Source organism: Gracilinanus agilis, chromosome 2, assembly GCF_016433145.1.
Source record: "Gracilinanus agilis isolate LMUSP501 chromosome 2, AgileGrace, whole genome shotgun sequence".
NCBI classification, from domain to species: domain Eukaryota; kingdom Metazoa; phylum Chordata; class Mammalia; order Didelphimorphia; family Didelphidae; genus Gracilinanus; species Gracilinanus agilis.
Genome location: NC_058131.1, coordinates 49,054,182 through 49,066,005, shown reverse-complemented (window position 1 = coordinate 49,066,005; position 11,824 = coordinate 49,054,182). Strand labels below are relative to the sequence as shown.

Below are 11,824 nucleotides of genomic sequence, written 5' to 3'. Positions count from 1 at the left end.
GTGTGTGTGTGTGTGTGTGTGTGTGTGTGTGTATACGTACATGTGTACCCTGAGATCTGGGGTTGACCCAGACTAGACATGTAAGTCAGAATTGCTTATTGGCAAAATGTATGAGTGAGAGTTAAAAGGTCATGAAAGGACCCTGGGAAGTCTGATGAGAGTTCCCCACAGTGGCAGCTCTTTTCTGTGAGACTGTACTTGAGCAGGCTCTTGACTCCTCTCTAGCAGTGCCAGGTCCAGGCCCTTGTACTTTCCCAGCATCACATGACCTTTTCTATGTCTTACAGACCAGCTATTCCAGGTCAGACCTCCAACAATCAGTGTTAAAAGTGACATTTCTCTTTTGCCTTTAGGATTTAACTCCAGCACCAATGTTGTAGTACTTGCAGGGACCAACCGCCCAGACATCCTTGATCCAGCACTCATGAGACCAGGGCGCTTTGACCGTCAGATTTATATTGGTAATGATGATACCTTGCCTATCTGAAAAATTTGACTTGAGTCTTAATCTTTCTGTCCTTTAAAGGGTTGACTGGAATTATTAGTTTTGTAGCAGGTGGTCTTCTCTGAGGAGATCCTCATGCTGTCAGTTTAGGAGTTTTAAAGTTTTAAATATTGTATTTGGGAGTTTCTGTCCCCTGCCAGGCCACCTTTTGATCAGTATTGTCTTCTTTTAATTCCATGTCAACTTTCCCCTCTGCTCATTATTTTTTCTTTTCTTCTTCAATGAAGTGTGTATGCTCTGGCAACATAAACTAATAAAAAAATCTGTGGATTAAACTAAACAAACTTATTCAATGTATCTCTAAGGTAAGTATAAGTGATTTTCTGATTAGCCACTAATTTGGATGAGAAGAGAGAAACAGAATGTTGATTGACAGAAGCTGTGGGTTAGAGAGAAGCTTTTGTCCATCATAGCCCATGGTGTCCTGACAGGTATTTAACAGCTAGCTCTCTAAAAGGAAATACACATCTGTGCATTCATGGCTGTTTATTATAAACTTTCCCAACAGGTATAAGTGGCGCACAATTCACAAATCATAATAAAATGGATAGTAGTATTCAGTGTGAATTCCATAAAGCCAATAGATTTGCACCAAAATTTTTCATTGATTTTTGCCAACTCTTGTAGATGGCCAGTCTATGGTTGCAATTCGACCCTGATTTGACAAATGGATTTGCTTTTCAATTTGCTAACTTTTTCCCCAACAATTAATCATCAAAGTCTGTCATGTGATCTGCTGTTTGATTATTTCTCATCCTTGTACAAATTGTATTCATTGAACCAAAACTACTCTCAACTTCAACATTATACAATATTGCTGTCTTTTTTTAGCTTCTCATTTATTTGAGGGATTGATACATTGTTGGATTCTACATTATTCTTTGCAAAATCCCTAACCTAGTCCTAATCAATTCCATGTTTTAAAATTTCACTTAAATGGTACAGATTTTTTCACCATTTCATGATGGAGTTAGTTCTTCATAAAGCCAAGTAAATATTTCTAATAATTTAAAATGTGCTTTCATCATTGTTTCTAAATGATTTGTGTGATGCATTGTATTTTCTAGTCTGTTTCTTGAAAGAGCATTAAATTTATTATTTTATCAAATGAAGTTTCTTTACACTTATCTATCTTAATCAAATCATTAACTGGATGTAACTACAGGACCCAATAGATAGAGTCTTGGGCCTGGAGTTCAGAAAGACCTGGGTTCAGATCCAATCTTAGATACTTGCTAGCTTTATTACTACTTTATTTACTACTACTTTATTACAGCTAGCAAGTCACTGAACCTCTGGTTTGCTTCCATCTTTTGATCTATAGAAGGGCAGCCACTGTAAGTGCTAGAGTGATAGTGCCTACCTCCAGGGGTGGTTATAGGGATCAACTAAGAAGATATTTGTAAAATGCTTGGCACAGTGGCTGGAATGTAACAGTAGGCATTTAATAAATTCGTGTTTCCTTCCTTCTTCCTTCAGCTTGAGATTCAGCTTTCAAGTACCAATCTTTAAATTTTCCAAACTTCTTATGTAAGTGATTTTGATTAATTTTGCCCTTTCTGTTAGTTGATTTTGACTACAATGTGGTTAAAAATAATTTTTAAAATCTTCAAGAATGTCCGTCATTACAGCAAGGTTTTGCAAAAAATTAATGTTAGCTGATCTCTTTGCCAAACAAGAATGAGAAGGAGAAAAATGAAAACAATTCAGTATATGACTGAGTCCCAAGACTCATTCAGTTTTAATCATTTCATGTAATTCTTTAGCCACAGTTTATAATTCAGTTTTATTTTATTAGACTGGTGAGAAAAAGAATAAATTTTCTCTAAAAAATTTAAAATAATAAACTTGCTTTATTTCCGTTATTGGAGTATCAAGTCATAATTGGAATTGATGACTTAGACAGTTCCAGAAGTGCTGATGTTAGGAGTTTTCTAACAGTTTTATAGCTGCTTTAGACTTTGTTCCCAGCACTATACTAGTACCACCAGAACAAAATGCAATTAAAGTTCACTTTCAAATAATTCATTATTAAAATCACAATCATTTAAAGTAATAATAATGTATTGAAATATATTCCCTAGTAGTTGATACTAGCTCTTTTAAAGTAAAAAATAACATTATAGGTGGCAGAACTCATTGAACTGTGTGCTGATTCTATTTAACAACTGATTCCAAAATTTCTGAAAATTTAATGATCAGCTGCCAGTACAAGCTGGCTCCAGCACAACACTGATTACAACAAATCAAAAAACTGCCAGAAACAAGACAAAAATAGCAATTGATGATTACCTATACATCATTGTGAAGTCTCATCCCCCCCCCACCACCACCACCTTCCCCTTCCACGTACCCACCTAGTAGGCCACTCTTTTCCCACAAGGAGATATTTTTAGAGAAAATTAATTAAAACCAATCCATGTATCAGAAAAACCCTGCTGGGGCTCTGCAAAATAGTGGAAGGAGGTCTTTGGCCAAGCTGGTTCTTTAGAATTTGGCACCCTTGGGTTTCTATTGTTTTGTGTTTGTTCTTTCTACTTACATTTTTGAGATCATTGTATATATTATTTTCCTGGCCCTGCTGACTTGCCTTCACCTCAGTTCATGGAAATCTTTCAGACCTTTTTTATATCTATCATGCTCATCATTTCTTTCAGAACAATAATAGGCCATTACATTCATGTGCCCAGTTTTAGCCATCCCCCATTCAATGGGCAGTAAGTAACTAATTTCTTTGTTACCACAAAAAGGGCTGCTCCAATATTTTCAAGTGCGTGGAGTCTTTTCTTTTGTCATTAACTTCCTAGAGGTACATGCCAGCAGTGGAATCTCTGGGTCAGAGAGTATGGACATTTTAGTCATTTAATCTACATAAATCTAGAATGAGTAACCAGCTCACAGTTATACCTTTGGTACATTAGTGTTCCTGCCTCTATCCCTTCACCAAAGAATGGTCCTATCCTTTTCCATTTTTACCAATTTGCTGGGTGTGAGGTGGAATCATAATGTTGTTTTATGTGTATTTCTCTTATTATTAATGTTTTGGGGCATTCTTTCATATGGCTATTAATAGTTTGCAATTCTTTTGTTTATTGTTCATATCCTTTGACTGCTCCTATTGGGGGAATGACTTTTAGTCTTATTATGCATCTGATAATTATTTTTACTCATCTTACTAATAATTTCATTGTCTCAGAAGGTAAGCACAGGAATGGCTATTTTTTTATACTCTATATTTTTTGCTCCAAAATCTTTCCCTCCTGCTTTCCCCCCCTTTGAAAAACACTTAGAAAATAAAATCTACTATAAACATGTATAGACAAGCAAAACAGTTTCCCACCTTGGCTATGTCCAAAACAGGAAAAAAAATCAGCATTTAATTATAATTCCATCAAGAAAGGGCAGATCTGGTTGGTGGAATGGAAGGAACAGAAACCTTAAGAAAAAGAGATTTTATGAGCTTTTAGAATTTTGTACAACCAAAGAAAGGAATCTAGTCATAGTTTGATTTTTTATTCTCAATTTTTAGAAAGAAGATTTCCCAAAAATTATCAAAAATAATAGATGTGTCCTCATTGCTAGACTCAAAGGGAAACTGGCAATATCTGAAATTTTTAGGAAAAGAACTAGAACTTAACAGGTAGGAGTTATAGGAAAGTAGATTATAGATTTCATCAAACAAGATGTAATTTTCTAGCAGATTTCCATAGATGGAATGGGCTGCCTTGTGATACTTAATTTGTTCTTGCTTAAGTAAAGGTTTGGCCTTCCAGAGCCCTTCCAACTCTTGGGATTTAGTGGTATGTACTACTGCTTCTTTGTTGTGGCTCTAAGAATTGAGGGTTGATTTTATATTTGTATTGTTACTATTTGCTTTACTTGTCTGCACCCTAAGGACAATGGGGGCCTTTCCATCTGAATTACAGTGTTGTCTCCCACTTTTAGAATGTGAGCACTTTGAGAGCAGGAATTGCTTTTCTGTTTATATCTTTAGTGCTTTGCACCTAACAATCATTTAATTCTTTTCCATTAATTCATTCATATCCTTGATACACTATATCACCAAGCCTCCATCATAATATTTATAAAGCAGTCTCCTCATTTTACTATATCTGAAGCCTGCCTCCTAAAGCAAGGAAAACCAACATAGCCCTAATCTTTGTGAAATGTATTCAATTTTTAATTCCATCTCTTGCTTATTTTGCAGGGCCTCCTGATATAAAAGGCAGATCCTCTATCTTTAAAGTTCATCTTCGTCCACTGAAATTGGATGAAAATATTGGCAAAGATTCTCTGGCTAGGAAGTTAGCAGCTTTGACTCCAGGATTTACTGGTGAGTATCAGAGAATATTGATACTAGAATGGGAGGAAGCTCTTTTTGTGTCATGCTTCTTTATTTAGGGGATAAATGTTTTGTCGACATTGTCAATTGGTTTTGAGAATTTTGTGCCAGTTAAGAAATTTTGAAAGGTCCCAGAGATAATCTTTCTTAGTAGTTTTTAAAGTGAATTCATAGTGTTTTGGAATTGTTTTAAATTCTCTTTAAATCTTTACTGTAGAGTTATATGGTTTTCTCCATATTTTATCTTCATTTTGCAGGTTTTGATTCTAGGTAAAACTGTCTCTCTTTGGGTTTTCTCTCCTTTGAGAGACACAGACAGAAGAGAAGGAATGAACAAATATTCACGCGCGTGCATGCATGTGTGTGTGTGTGTGAGAGAGAGAGAGAGTGTGAGAGAAAAAATAGCCCCTCTTTTAGGACCTCTCTGTCCTGTCACTCCTCCTATTGAGATATCCCACATTGGTTTCTATAATCTAATTCTCTCCCACCTTCCACCAATTTAGAGAATAATTTTTTTCTTCTCATCTGATCGCATTATCATTGTAACACACCTGCCTTAGAGGTAAGAGAGTGATTTGTGTCCTGTCACTTAGACTAGCCATCACCCTCTTTCTGTTAAGGAGGGGCCTGGAACTCATTAGAATAGGTGGCTCTCCTCCAGGAGAGGAGATATTTTCTATTTGGGGACCTGATATTTGTTGTTAGGTAAATTCACATATAGGAGTTTATATTTGACTGCTGTACAGAGATGAGTGCAGAGCTCTCACTAAAGAACTTGGCATCAGTTACTCACAATTGCTGGTAAGATGAAGGATTTGATCCAGTTTGTGCCAAGAATATATTTTCTCGCCTTCCTTCTCCTCCTGCTCCCAGACTTCAGATGCCCACTTATATACCAAAATTAAGACACTGGAATAAATTACCAAGATTTTTTGTTTTCTTTGATTGATGTTAGAAACTGAGCAGAGACTGTGAGTGATTCAGCATTGCTTCTAATTCCAGCTTTAATATTGCCATTCCCACTGCTCTGGTCAGGGGTTTTCATAGTGATTCTTTACCATCCTCTGAAGAGTTCAGGACTGTTCTCTGTGGAACCAGAGAGCCAGTTCACCAGGTTGTTTATCTGATTTTGATCTCTGGTTCAGTCAGTCTTTTGGTTGTATTAAAAAAAAAAAGAGACCTGGGCATGTTTTATGTCTGCTGGGGGACATAGGGCAGATGTAAAATAGAACTATGTTAATGAGTATAAATCTCTGAGAAAGCAAAATTTGTCACTCTCCTAGGTACAGAAAACAACATATCTTCAGGATATTACAGTCCTCAGTAAATTTGAAGCCTCTCATCATTCTTTCCTATCACAAGTCCTTTTCTGTTTCATTAAGTCCTGAACATTAACACCTTATTTTATTGGAGGCCTCAGGGAAAGCATGAGTTCAATATTCTTAGAGCCATGAAATTTAGCTTTGTCAGAGGCTGGAAAATAAGTCTCTCTTGCCACAGATTCATTTACTTTCTGCTCTTGAGTGTTCCAAAGAAAGGTCTTTAAACCTTGACTAAAAATAATGATGTTTGAAGCTGTTCCCATTTCCTTTCAAGTCCTTCACTGCAGTTTTAGGTCTGGTGTCTGGGGAGGCAGCTCACACACGCTGCTAGAGACTTTTTACAGTAATCAAATCGTTCTTTGGTTGCCAAGAGCTCCTATTTGCTATCACTTGTGCCCCCTGGGAGTTGGCTGGAAGAGCCGAGTTTGCCCAGCTTGCCTCTGTGCTTTCTGTCTGAGGGTCTGCTTTCCCCGGCTCAGGTGCTGATATTTCTAATGTCTGTAATGAAGCTGCCCTGATTGCTGCTCGTCATCTGAATTCTTTTGTTCAAGAAAAGCACTTTGAGCAGGCCATTGAGAGAGTCATCGGAGGTGAGCCCTAATCTTGAAGGGAGGGGTGGGATTTGCTCACTTTTTTTAATTAATTTTTTTTTAAATTTAGAATATTTTCCCATGGTTACATGATTCATGTTCTTTCCCTCTCCCCCAACTCTTCCCCCCATAGCCAATGCGCAATTCCACTGGGTTTTACATGTATCATTGATCAAAACCTATTTCCATATTATTGATAGTTGCACTAAAGTGATCGTTTAGTGTCTATGACCCCAATATCCCCATCGACCCAAGTGTTCAAGCAGTTGTTTTTCTTCTGTGTTTCTCCTCCCACAGTTCTTCCTCTGAATATGGGTAGCGTTCTTTCTCATAAGTCCCTCAGCATTGTTCTGGATCCTTGCATTGCTGCCAGTAGAGGAGTCCATTATGTTCGATTGTACCACAGTGTATCAGTCTTTGTATACAACGTTCTCCTGGTTCTGCTCCTTTCACTCTGCATCAATTCCTAGAGGTCATTCCAGTTCACATGGAATTCCTCCAGTTAATTATTCCTTTGAGCTCAATAATATTCCCTCACCAACAGATACCACAGTTTGTTCAGCCATTCCCCAATTGAAGGACATTCCCTCATTTTCCAATTTTTTGCCACCACAAAGAGCATGGCTATAAATATTTTTGTAAAGCTTTTTTCCCTATGATCTCTTTGGGGTATAAACCCAGCAGTGGTATGGCTGGATCAAAGGGTAGACAGTCTTTTATAGCCCTTTGAGGGATTTGCTCACTTTTCAGGTAAGTTGGGAACATGGAACCCCTGACAAAGTTGTGCTTCCAAAAGCAGGGTATCATGAATAGTCTTGTTTGTTGTAGGCTTTGCTTCACTTCCAAATAGAGTTTAGGGAAGGTAGACCTGGGCCCCATTTTTCCTGCAGGAAAACCGTAGTGGGAGAGGGCAGAATGGAAGATGAATATGGTTTCCTGGGAAGAGCTTAAAAGGAAGCTTCAGGGATTTTCTCTTCAGCAATTCTTATAGATTAGGCTATATTACTAAAAGACTAAATATTAATGCTCATCCCTACTTGGGTTACAGCTGCTTCTTTTTCTTCCTCTGGCTACAAGAGAGATGAAGAGTGTTTCACTCAGATAGGGTGGATCTCTGCAGCATATGCAGCTTAGTGCTCAGTCACAGCTTCCCTGGGATACAGGAAGGAGTGGGCTCTGGGGAGCCTTGTCCAAGGCCATGCATAATCAAAGGTTGGAGCAGATGGATTCATCTGCAGAACTGTAATCAAAAATAGGTAAAAGCAAAAGAGATTTCCCCTGGGAAGCAGAACCAAAAGGACAAACTGTGTGCTGTCTCTTTTCTCTTCTGACAGAAAATGGGGGTGGGGAGGAATAGAATTAAGGGATTGTTGTAAGTCTAGATTTAAGAGGAGATTGTTCATTTTCAAACATCTTAGCAGTTCTAATAAATTAATCTATCACTATCTATACTAGTCTCAGTTATAAAATAGAATAGACCACATTTTTCACCCCTGGCTTTTTCTCTGGTCTACCCACCTTCCTCTTAATTGTTTACAAACTGCTTTACACTGAATGTCTTTCCAGTCTCTTTTTGGAGGAGATTCCAATGTTACTTTTATGGTATAACTATGTTCTCAGTAATAGATTACACAGGCTACTCTGTGGCCTCTTTTAGCAAGTCCCAGTTAGCCTAGAATCACAACTCTTTAAAGTAGGGCACCATGTATAAATGGACAATGACAACCTCTGGTTTGAAGAATTAGAAAATGGCAAGTTTCAGAAAAGTGGGGTGGGAACTATTGGGTGGGAGGAGATGCACTGATCTCATCCTTCTTCAAAATTGAGGATATGAGATTTCTTTTTAAAAGGAAAAAGTATTTCCTTACTTTCATTTTTAAGCCAAAACATCTGATTTTTCTCTCTTGTTGTATAAAATAGAATTAGGAAGGAAATAAAGGTTTTGATGAATATCGAAGAGAATAAACCTAGTCAAAGTATTAAGTTTGTCAGAGATGTTAGGAGGGTTTTCTTTGCTTGTTGCCAGGACCTGACCTCAACCTCATTTAGATTAAGAGAGACAGCAGAGTGGCCCAGGCCAGCAGATAAGGGTTTTTACTTTCTTTTCCCTACCCCACACTTCCCCAGGCCTCGAGAAGAAGACTCAGGTTCTCCAGCCCAGTGAGAAAACCACAGTAGCTTATCATGAAGCTGGCCATGCTGTTGTGGGTTGGTTCTTGGAGCATGCTGATCCCTTACTGAAGGTAAGTGAAAATCTATGGAATACGCATCGCTAACATAGTGTTTGAAGGTTTGCAAATCACTTTACGTAGATTATCTTACTTGGTCCTCACTTCAGCAGACAAATGCTCTTATGATCCCCATTTTACAGATGAGGCCCCAATAGATTGACCAGGATCCTATAACTTGTCCAAAGCCACCTAAATGCTTCAGACAAAAGGAAGGAAGATGTGATGTCTCTGCTGGTTCTCCATAGAACTTGCTGTATTATATGGTAGAAGAGTTGTAATGATGGTTCCAAAAAGAATACCTACCATAGGGAAATCCCAAAACAGCTAAAATTATTGATCACATATCTGATGTCTTCACTTAGTTGCTTTGCATAAAACAGTATTGTGCAAGGAATAGTACTTAATTGGTGTGGAAGATTCCTCACCAGCCCCCTGCATAAAGTTAATGATATTTCAGACCCATTCTGTGCAGAACACTCTTAGTTGATCTGGGGAAGATTTATCCGCTTCCTTATATTTTTCTAAGTGCTTTGACATGAGTTTTGTCATTTGATGGTGTCAGTGAAACTGTGCTAGTTAAGGTTGCTGTTGGCCAGAATCTAATTGTCCACCATACTAAGACTTGGATACCATCTGTCTTCCAGGTGTCCATAATCCCCCGAGGAAAGGGGCTTGGGTATGCACAGTACCTGCCCAAGGAGCAGTACCTCTACACCCGAGAACAGCTTTTTGATCGCATGTGCATGATGTTAGGGGGGCGAGTGGCTGAGCAGTTGTTCTTTGGTCGCATCACAACTGGGGCTCAGGATGACCTGAGGAAAGTGACGCAGAGTGCCTATGCCCAGGTAACCATCCCTTTCCCTTGGCCTTGGGCTAAGAGAACCTGGGTTCTAGAGAGGGATCTGGGGCAGCAGCCTTATGCCCTCGCTCTTGTGTTCACATTTAGATCGTCCAGTTTGGGATGAGTGAAAAACTAGGCCAAGTGTCCTTTGATTTACCTCGGCAAGGGGAAGTGTTGGTGGAGAAGCCTTACAGTGAAGCGACAGCCCAGCTCATCGATGAGGAAGTTCGTCAGCTGATCAGCTCTGCCTATTCTAGAACTCTGGAATTGCTGACCCAGTGTCGGGACCAGGTGGAAAAGGTAGAGAAGAGAACAAGGTCCTGGGGAATGGCATTCAAGGGCTCAACTCAGAATGGCGTTGTTGTTACTTCCATCACACCTTTATGATGCCAGCTAGTTTGTTCTAATTAAAATAGCTGCTACAGCATTGGGACACATTTTCTTGACATCAGGGGGACTTAGAGTTGATTCCAGCCTCAGACACTTCCTAGTTGGGTGGTTCTGGGCAGATCACTGAAACTGGCTGGTCTTCACTTTTCTCATTTTTAAAATGAGAGGCCTGGGCTTCATCACCCCAAAGTCCCTTCCAGCTCTTAATCTTTGACCCTGGGAGTTAGCCTTGGCAGCAAGACCTCTCCAGTATAGGATTCTAGAATGATGACCATAATTATGCCTCCTTAAAGGTTGTCTCTTCCATCTTTTGGGGAGATAGGTTAGAGCCCAGGTAGTTCTGTTGTACATTTAGCTTTACTGGTTTGATTTGTGACTTTTGTAGGTGGGAAAACGTCTCCTGGAGAAGGAAGTCCTTGAGAAAGCAGATATGATTGAACTGCTGGGCCCTCGGCCTTTTGCAGAAAAATCTACTTATGAAGAGTTTGTGGAGGGCACAGGGAGCTTAGAGGAGGACACTTCTCTTCCGGAAGGTCTGAAGGACTGGAACCGAGAACGAGACAAAGACCAAGACCAGAAAGAAGAAAGCATCGAAAAACTCCAAGAAAGTACTGTGTAAGCCAACTGAGGCCTACGAGTATTGTCTCTTGTGCCTTGGGAGATGTCCTCACTCTCCTCACTATACCTCTCTATACCTCTGGGGCTGTGGGCTCCAGCACCTCTACCTATCATCAACAGAAAAGTCTTGGAAAGCAACTGCCAGAATCACTGGAAGGCAAATTAAAGCACATTATAAATACAAATGGATGTTTGAGATGAGGGCTCTTTGGAACAAACCAGTAATGCTTCTTCCTGAAACTTGCAGGAAACGAGGGAGGAGGTAGCTGAAGAAAATAACTGGCATTCGAGTGTTATGCAGTTCTTAGCTCCTGTCCTTGAGTGACAATGGGTCTGAAAGAGTGAAGCTAGACACACAGGATGCAGAGAAGGGGCTTGGTTTTTAATAAGTCACAGCTTCCATTTGGAAGAGAGGCCTTCTATCACCTACAGGAAGATGGGAAAGGCTCTGGAATATACCTAGGGAGTGCGGAGGAGGGAAAAGGTCTTTTTTTCTCCATCATAAATAACTAAAATCAGTGGTTAAATTACAAAATAAGTAAATATTTGGGAAAGAGGACTTTTTATATGCCTTGCCAGTTAACCCCCCTCACTTGTCTTTCCTGAAGACTTTTAAATGTAAGCAAAGTTTCAATATCCGAGGTGGAGAGGAATTTGTTGATCAGCCTCACAGAGCCCAAGTAGGAAAATGTGTTGAAATTTAGAAGAGGATAGTTGAAGCCTTTTAACAAAGAAAATAGTTAGATTTTGCAGAAGCCTCTCACAAAAGATGGCATCGTGAGGAGCGATGGTATGTTGGGGTCAGGGGGTGATGGGCTCAACCATTTGCTCTTGGATTGTCAAAGGTCATGGTCACTACAGTGTCCTCCTGTGGCTGCTGCTCTGAAGAGGAGGGGCATGGGCCATGTTTCTTAAGAACTACTTTTGACTTCTTCCAAGAAGTCAGGGCAGGTTTCAAGTGCTCCAAGCCCTTCACTCCAGGGTA

At 39.4% G+C, this 11,824-nt stretch overlaps 1 protein-coding gene across 1 annotated transcript in view; it reads left to right on the top strand.

Moving 5' to 3' along the window:
• The window catches only part of LOC123234596 (AFG3-like protein 1), a 31,451-nt gene extending 20,450 nt beyond the window's left edge, over window positions 1-11,001 (top strand). The window contains exons 11-17 of the mRNA XM_044660519.1: window positions 354-461; window positions 4,713-4,838; window positions 6,649-6,759; window positions 8,887-9,002; window positions 9,635-9,835; window positions 9,937-10,131; window positions 10,607-11,001. Of these exons, the coding sequence (XP_044516454.1) occupies window positions 354-461; window positions 4,713-4,838; window positions 6,649-6,759; window positions 8,887-9,002; window positions 9,635-9,835; window positions 9,937-10,131; window positions 10,607-10,840 (1,091 nt within the window). The 3' untranslated portion in view covers window positions 10,841-11,001. The remainder of the gene's footprint in view (window positions 1-353; window positions 462-4,712; window positions 4,839-6,648; window positions 6,760-8,886; window positions 9,003-9,634; window positions 9,836-9,936; window positions 10,132-10,606) is intronic.
• Window positions 11,002-11,824: the final 823 nt, after the last annotated feature.